The sequence below is a fragment of the Chaetomium globosum genome, genomic scaffold (genome assembly GCF_000143365.1).
Source record: "Chaetomium globosum CBS 148.51 scaffold_3 genomic scaffold, whole genome shotgun sequence".
Lineage (NCBI taxonomy): Eukaryota > Fungi > Ascomycota > Sordariomycetes > Sordariales > Chaetomiaceae > Chaetomium > Chaetomium globosum.
In genome coordinates this window covers 4,530,281-4,538,452 of record NT_165978.1, presented here as the reverse complement: position 1 = coordinate 4,538,452, position 8,172 = coordinate 4,530,281, and the positions used below count along the sequence as shown (strand labels likewise).

The 8,172-nt window shown below is 55.1% G+C and overlaps 3 protein-coding genes across 3 annotated transcripts in view; 1 reads left to right on the top strand and 2 right to left on the bottom strand.

The window, feature by feature from the left end:
- CHGG_06781 (uncharacterized protein) overlaps positions 1–576 on the bottom strand; it is a gene marked incomplete at both ends in the record, with an annotated part of 4,654 nt that extends 4,078 nt beyond the window's left edge. Inside the window, one exon of the mRNA XM_001222875.1 lies at positions 74–576. Within this exon, the coding sequence (XP_001222876.1) occupies positions 74–576 (503 nt within the window). The remainder of the gene's footprint in view (positions 1–73) is intronic.
- Positions 577–3,158: 2,582 nt separating this feature from the next.
- Positions 3,159–4,103, bottom strand: CHGG_06780 (uncharacterized protein; the record flags this gene model as incomplete). Its single annotated transcript, XM_001222874.1, has 2 exons — positions 3,159–3,860; positions 4,023–4,103. 2 exons carry the CDS (start codon positions 4,101–4,103, stop codon positions 3,159–3,161), a joined length of 783 nt encoding a protein of 260 aa, XP_001222875.1.
- Positions 4,104–6,040: 1,937 nt separating this feature from the next.
- On the top strand, positions 6,041–6,981 carry CHGG_06779 (uncharacterized protein; the record flags this gene model as incomplete). The annotated part of the gene is made up of 3 exons (XM_001222873.1): positions 6,041–6,144; positions 6,269–6,383; positions 6,544–6,981. The coding sequence occupies 3 exons, from the start codon at positions 6,041–6,043 to the stop codon at positions 6,979–6,981; spliced, it is 657 nt and encodes a 218-aa protein (XP_001222874.1).
- Between the last annotated feature and the right edge of the window lie 1,191 nt (positions 6,982–8,172).

Genomic DNA, 8,172 nt, shown 5'->3' with positions numbered 1-8,172 from the left:
AGTGGCACCGCTCGCGACGCCCTTGACGGTGAGGTTCTTGAAGACGACACCCCAACTTCTTAGGCCGAGTCACCCGACTCGGCTTCGCTTCTCGAGATGACCCTCGCGCATGAACTGTTCGAGGTGAAAGCCATCCTCATCGGTGGTGCCGCTGTCGACTGAATCCGCGTCTGAGTCCTCTGCTCCCGCCTCCACATCAGGTTGACCGCCATCTGCGGCCGTCTTCTTGGACTTGCCGCTTGCCCGAGATGTCATGCGCCGGAAGTAGCCCCCCTTGGTTGATTTTTGCGAGGCTGCGGCGTTGGATTTCGTATTCGTGAGTTTCGTGGTGAGTTCGTGCTGGAGCTCTTCAAAATCCTGCATGGCTGCCTTCTGGCTCACCGGTCCACCCATGTCCCGTTCACCCCATATTCCATCGACTTCGGGGCTGGGTGGAACCTTGCTAGGCTCGCCGGATCCGCCTTCGTTTTGGACTTCTGCAGGCGGTTGCTGAGCCTCATCCTTGTGGTGTAGCGTGTCTGGGAGGATACCGGCTGCGCTCCTCCGCAGGTTTTCCTCTGTTGATTGTCCCCACATGGTGGTTGGTGGTCGACGGATGCTTGTGGGATGGAAGAGTTGAAATTATGAAGGGATAATAAAGTACGTTGGATAATATAAGTAGGTAAGCTCAGTTAAGTTGGCGGTGTGGGGGTTGCTGTTGGTTGGGGTCCCGTCTGCAGTTGGGGATGAAAAAGCAAACAATGAAAAAGGAACTGCAATGATAACCCCCAGGCGACCAGTCAGTGCTACAGTCCCTGCACAGACTCAATGATGTGAACCTTTGTCAAGGCCACTGCTGGGGGGATCGAGCGTCTCCGTGTTGAGCAGGAAGAACAAGGCGAAAGCCAGACAGGGAGGTAACACTCAAGATACTTATATTTCATCCAGGCCTGATTTCTCAGCACGCAATGGCGTTTTCGCGCTGTCCACAATTGCAATTCCACCTGGTACCTAACATTGCCAGGCACTGCCAGGGTCGGCTCGGGTGTAAGCATTTGCAGACCGCATCCATGGGCTCGGCGCTCCTGAATGCCTGAATCATCGAATGGAGATAAGAAAACGGAGCCGGGAATCGAGATTTCAACATGGGCACGCCCTAAAGCGATGATTCAGCCTGGTTCATCCAGTGACGGTTGCAGTTTTTGACCCACAGTTCCCGTGTTGGGTTGCGTGGGCCTGGCGGGCTGGCGGGCATGGAAGTGGTGGGATGCCCTGCCGAGTACAGGCCAAGCCCATGCTTCCGGCTAGCCCCCATGATTGGTGTCTCCTGAAACGTCACTTTCGGAACCCGTTGTGCATTTCATTCGAAGCTTTTATCGAAGCCTCCGCCAGCTGCCCACAAAAAGCGTGAAAAGTGAAAAGGATGCGTATCGGATGAGTCTACGATCTGACGGAACCTCTACTTTCAGTTAGACAATATCGGCGTTAGGCTTTAAGCTATCTGCTATCATTCTTGGCCCGACAGCGCTCTGACAAACCTGGGTAAAAATATGTCGGTTATTCATCCGAATTCCCCCTCGAATTATAAATCACAGCGTTCCCCTCGATCCTCGACCACCTCGTTCCCACTTCATAGTGGGCTGCTCATTAATAACAACGCGCCAGCGCCCAAAAGTCCGAAAGACAAAATGGCAACGTCCATCCACCCCAATCCACTGCAGTTGTAAAAAGAAGGAAAGAAGGAAGGAAGAAAAAAAAGGAAAAAGCGGTGATCCACCCGGAGTTAGCACCGGGGTACTTCTCTTCTCCGGGGCCAAGAAGAAGAGCCCGCCGCTGATCAGCGCATCAAGCTCACCATCCGCGGATTTGCCGTCCCTTCTCTGTCTTGGCTTTGAGGTCGCTTTTCGCTTTGTGCTGTCTGGTCAGCGTGCAGTGCACAACCAGAATGCAAGCTGAGGGGCCAACCCGCGAATGGCAAGCCGAGGGGGAAGTCGAGACGCGGAATGGCGGCGACCCCGCCGGAAACGGGGACAGGCGGTTGGCACTAGTCATGGCGCGCTGAGAAATGAGAGACAATGATTCGTCCATGATTCATCGGCTCAGAATGAAATCATCGACTAGTTACACGGAGGGGTGAGATTGGAAGAGACTGGCGACAGAAGTGGGGACCGAGACCCAAAACCATGAGACGCATCGCGAGTGGGACTGTGATGCAGCGGTTTTACAGAGTCAACGACGGCAATAACGTGGGATCGATCGAGGCCAAGCACGGGGTTAGCGGAGAAAAAGTGTAGACTCCGGGCCCAGCGAGCCCAAAATAACATATTGAAGAAGACAGAACAGGCCAGTCACATTGGAATTAATTAAAAAAGAAGCCACATGCATAGGAAAAGGAGAGAAACTATAGGAGGGAAAAGAAGAGAAGGAAGAAGATAATCAATCTGACCACCTGCATAGGTAGTGTTAGTCGGGAGAAGCAGGTCATGAGGAACGGATTCGGTCTCAAAAATGAACTCGCTAAGTCAAATGCCTGGCCCAGCTCAGGATGAGACTGGTGCATATCAAAGTCTGCTTGGTGGGAAAGTTGTTATTGTAGCCTCAATAATCTGTGTACGTCGATATGTCACTGCAATATTTCTGCCAAGTTAGATCCAGTTATAAACAGCATTTAGCACAGTCGAGGGATGCTCGAACCCAGCCATTTAGATACAGTCCAACTCCCGCAGGCCAGCAGTAGAAAGTTCGCCCATGTTGTATAACGCACAGGATCTCCGACGATGGACCAAACGAAAACAACCTTGGAAGTGCTGATGTCGCTGATGGAACGGGCGTGCATATGTTGGCAAAGGGAAAAGCGTCAGGTACCAACAACAGTTGATTCATACTGACACTTAAATGTCGCTCACGAAACTTGACCCATTGAGGCAAGGGATAGGCTGTCCCGCTATCGCAGCATCATGATGGACAATGAACCATAGTGGACAACACATGTATCAATTATGCTCGTCTTCTTTTTCTTATTTTCTACCAGTACTGACACTCGAGACTGCCCCTGAATTACTCCTTGGACGCTCCACTCGCGTTTTGCTGCATCTTCAACATCTCCCTCAAAGCAGCGATTTCGGCCTCTTGCCGGGCTAGCCGAATCCTCAAATCATCCCTCTCCCGCGTAACCTCCTTCACCTCGCCCTCCAGCTCCTCGATCCGGTCGATCTTCTTCTGGCGGTACCGCTTGGCCGCGAGTGTGCGTGCCGCCGGTCGATGACTTCTGGGTCGATTTCATCTCCTATGGCTTCCTGTTGCTGCTGGAGCGCTGCTGCAGCCACCGCCGACGAGGCAGAGGATGAGACCGTTGCGGCACCATGATGGTTGTTGCGCTTGGTGACGCGCCCGTCGGTGGTGTGCGAGAGCCTCGCTCCTGCCGGCCGACGTCCCGGCTTGGAAGGATGGGCCTTTGCCTGCGGCAACTTGAGACCGGGATGGAGAAGGGCCCCGCTGTCCGGGCTGGGCGGCGTGGGTGAAGGAGATTGGAGGTCGGTGGTGGCGGGGGTATTGGTGAGCGATGTGCTGGTTGAGCTCAGGGGGGGGATTGGTAGAGAGGCTGGTGCTGCTAAGGGGAAGAAGTTGTTGTTGCTGTCGTTGCTGTGATTGAGGTTGTTGTTCTCATTGAAGAGAGGCGTGGAGAAGGCGTCGAGACAAGGTGCGAGGTCGAGGTCAAGGTTGAAGTCGAGCTCGGGGGAGGAGAAGTTGGAGTGTAGTTCTGCCCCTGATGCGGTTGCTGCTGGGATTGAAGCGCTATCGACAAGGTCGAAGGTGCTGGCTGCGGCTGGGTCCCAGTTGAGGTGGGTCAGGAAGTCAAAGTCATAACTGCTGAGACTCGGCTGCAGGGTATCGCAACTAGGCGCGTATCTGGGGTTGGAAGAAGTTGAAAGAGAGACGAGAGCAGCATATTCCGGTGACGACTGCAGCGACCATTCTTGCACGATGGAGGGGCGGCCCCCTTAAAACAGAGGCCGAATGCCTTGGGAAGGGTTGGAAAAGACGGGGTCTTGCGTGCTGCAAGTTTGGCTGTGGGAAAGGAAAAGAAGAAGGATCACGAGGAGGGAGTGGCGGGAAAGTGCCATTTTGTAGAATGAGTGATCAGATAAACCCACGCCCTCCGTTTCTGCATTGATTCAATTGGCCAACCCCGCATTTCCCCGAAATGCACCGCCCACCAGGCACGCCAGGGTCTGTCCATGCTTCTCTTTCCTTTGGGGTTTTTTTTTTTTTTTACCCTCCACCGCCTGTCTCACACAATCTCGCCTGCCGCAAGCCACCCGAGCCACTCTCTCGTTTACAGCCACAGGCGATGGAAGGCACGATGTCACAACTGGGAATGCACTGGGAGCGCTGACTCGGACTCTCGCGGTAGGGTAATTAAAACCAACCCGGCATCTCGACGATATTCCGGCATGGCAGCAGGGCGGGTGCCGAAGGGTCGGACAGCCCGATGACATCCATCCACCATTTGAGTAACTAACTAACGGCTTTCTCTTGCACATGCCGTTCTTTTTCCCAATTGGGATGTAGCTTGGGATCCTGTGAGACACTGGAACGACAATAACGACATGCCTATCTATCTCCCAATGAAGTTAGCCGGCGTTGCTGACGCGAGGAATGTCACCGACTCAACAACCATGCAGTCTTGGGCTGTTTACTAAACTTGAATTGGATGCACTGGCAACGAAACTGGCAATTCATGACGACCAACAATCCCGTTGCGAAGAGTAATACTGAATCTGAGCTGGGCGATACATGCAGTAACATATTCTTCCATGGGTTTATTGGGTACAGCCCTGGGTGGTTGAACCGTCGAGTGGCGGGACAGTCAACCTATCGGGTTTAAGGTTTGCGGAGGAGGAAGAAGCAGGCTGATGGTCCGTTGTAGGGTGAATAGACGAGGAAGAAGATGCTCTGTATTTCTGAGGCCAGCGACGGCGTCCCGCACAGGCGTGGCATTCCTTCATCCCGCAGCCACGGCTGCCACACCTCCCGAAACTGTCATCCTTTACCACGCGGTTACACGTGTGGCACCGAAATGGTAGGTCGAGTGGGTTGCCGTGATGCCCGTGCCAATTGGGGTGACGACAGACGGCCCGGGATCTATACCCGTCAACACGCCACGCGTCCGCTGGGTGCCGTCTCCAAACACAATGTTTGAGATGGCCGGGGTTCTTGCAAATCCAACAGGTCAAACGGCCGCATGCCCAGCAATTGAAGGAGATTCTGTTTGGCCTGAGTGTGAAGGGCCGGGGATTGAGCGCCCTGCATCTCATGCTTGAGCAGCGTACCTCGTCTACCTCCTCCCAGTTTCTCGCCACGGCCTCGAAGTACACGTATATGTCCTTCGGCAGACTTTCGGGGCTTACGGGCAAAGGCCGGCCACAACATGTGGGAGGCGTCGGGTGGCCGCTCTTGATGGCAGTTCGAAAGTACAACACGAGACACCGGGTGCAAAAGAAATGCTGGTTTATAGCGCACGCTACGCCCGCTCCAGACGGGACAAACCACCGGCACAAAACACACGGCTTGATTACAGACTCTGGTGCTTGTCCCAACCCATCGGCGGGTAACGGCGATCCTCGCATGGCTGCAGAAGAGGACGGAGGGCGATATCCTACGAGAGCCACAAATCTTCCACCATCGGACTCTTGACAATATCTTGGCTTCCTAAACACCGGCAATAGCAACCTAAAAGCCCTAGTAGGAGAAGGGAGTATCCAGGGCAAGAAGGCGCAAAAGGTCCAGCCTTCATGGTAGCGGAGATGACGAGATTCGAGTATCTATGTTCTGGGTGGTAGGCTTTGATATATTATAAGTTTGGAGGCGAGTTCGCTTTCGATCGTCGCTCAACTTATAGGTCGTCTTTGTTTGCGATTCAGTGATAACCACTCCGTGGATAACTTGAGAGAAGTTGAAACAAGAAGACTTGAGGTTGGCCTTGTCTGAGTGTCGACCCAATCACAGGGCGCGACGGCAGTTTAGAACCCACTCCGGCCGCGGCAATGCCAGGCACCAAATGGAACCCAGACTCCAAGTCAACAAAACAACACCGAACCCAGACTTCATCAGTTACCAGCCCTCCCAACCACGGCACCAGCGCGAGCCACCAGGTGCCGAAGTGTGAGATCTCACAGTTATAGTTTGGCACTTTTTGCCACCTGCCATCCACGAGCAACGAAGTATTCTCTACCAAACCCACCAAACCGTCGACCATGTCAACACCGAACCCCACACCAACCTACAGCGGCTGCGTCTCGTCCCTACGCACCTCTCTCTCCTTCCTCGAATCCTCCGTCACCACCCTCGGCACGGGCGTGCAAGACTTTCCGCGCCTCACTTCCGTGCTCAAGACCGTCCGCGTATGTTTCCGTCTATTCTCCCCGCATCACGAATCCCATCCCCCTTCCCCGCCATCGCCTCGCCTTGGCCCAGGAATCCACCCTCCCACACTGTCGACACACCCACACCCACACACCTAAAGCCCAAACTCCCTCCACTAACCACCATCCACCCCCACAGCACTATGAACTAATCCCGCAACCGACCCTCGCCGCCGCCGAAGCCTCCCTGCGCGACGAGATCGGCCCCTTTGTCGCCCTCCTCCTCGACCGCGCCGACAAGCACCTGGAGCGCCAGGCCCGCCGCATCGAGACCCTCAAGGCGCGCGCCGAGTTGAACGCCGGGAGGCTGTCGCGGTATCCGGTGGAGGGGGAGGGGATGAAACAGCAGTTGGGGGGTGGGGGTGGTAGGGCGATGGGGAAGGGGATGGGAAAGGTAGGGGGGAGTGGGAGTCGTGCTGGTGGGGGGAAGAGCAGGCAGACGCTGGATGGGGGTGCGGGGCTGCGGGCCAAGGTGGTGAGGCAGCGGAAGGAGGCGCTGCAGTATAGCGTGGAGAGGCTGGAGTTGGAGGTGCTGCAGAAGGAGAGGGAGTTGCGGGTGAGGGTGGAGCAGGCGTGAGGGGTGTTGAGGAGTTGGGTTGGTATTTGTGAGCAGTTGATTGATGATGGCGATGCAATTGGGGCACAGAAAGAGGGGGCGAGCAGCGTTATGGCCCCGAGGCGCAACCGCGATGTGGAGATTCTGCCGATGGCGAGCTGGTGAAGTTGGGCGCGCTTGGGATGCAGCCCCCTCCCCTCTCCCCCGCCGGCCGGCCCATATTCCCTCGAATAAGAAGCCGCAAGCAAGGGGCCCAGCGCTGGGCCGCGCTGGACATCGATGAGCGATAAGGATGGGCTTTACATATCGGACAGGCAGCCCAGTTTCGTTTTCGCTTCTTGCCGAATTCGAGCTCGGGGCAGCCCGAGAGCCGGGAGGCGGCTGGGGCAGGGGGTGGTGGAAGCAGCAGCAGGCGGCTCCCTTGGTGGTGCCAGGGCTGTCCATTGTCGCCTCTAAACGGCTAGATATCCCCAGACAAATCCGAAAGGATGTGTAGCTCTGTGCATTAGACACATTGGACGATGAGCGCTTGGCGCACACTAGCGGGAGGGCCTCGGACGAAAACTGCTGGTGGCATTGAGTTTCGTCTCCCTTCTGCATGTAAGCCATCAGCGGAATAAAGGGATTTGTTGATTCTCAAGACCGTTGCTCGGTAACCACTTCCCCTCCAACATCGATGACAATAATTCTTACACCATGATCATTCTGAACAGCTTCAATCATCACGCAAGGACAGCCCGAAAGGGGGCTGCATAAAGCGACCACAGGCTAGAATAGTGTCACATACACAAGTGGTACAGTGAAATGGGGCTTTGAGAATGGAATCCATCAAAAGGGAAAAAAGAACATGACAAAACAAAACCAGTTTAACAGTACCCCAGCCAAACCAAAGCCAGTAAGACCCGCCCAAAAAACGACCACGATTTTAGACCTCATCCCAGTGCATCCCATGTCAAGCCAGGGCATTGCCCGCGTATGGTGTACGCCTGTACGCCGCTGCTGTGCCGCAGCCCCCCTCAAGTGACCCCCCTCGCTGGGTCACTTACAAGAGAGGAGTACCGACAGCCTGGTCCGCTCTCGCCGCTGACGGCTCGGCTTCCGCTCGAGCATGTAACGCCGGATGGGGTCGATTCGGTTGTAGGGTATATAGAAAACGTCATCCAGACGAGTGAGAAGAAATTAGAAAGAAATCATCCACATGGTATCATGCGT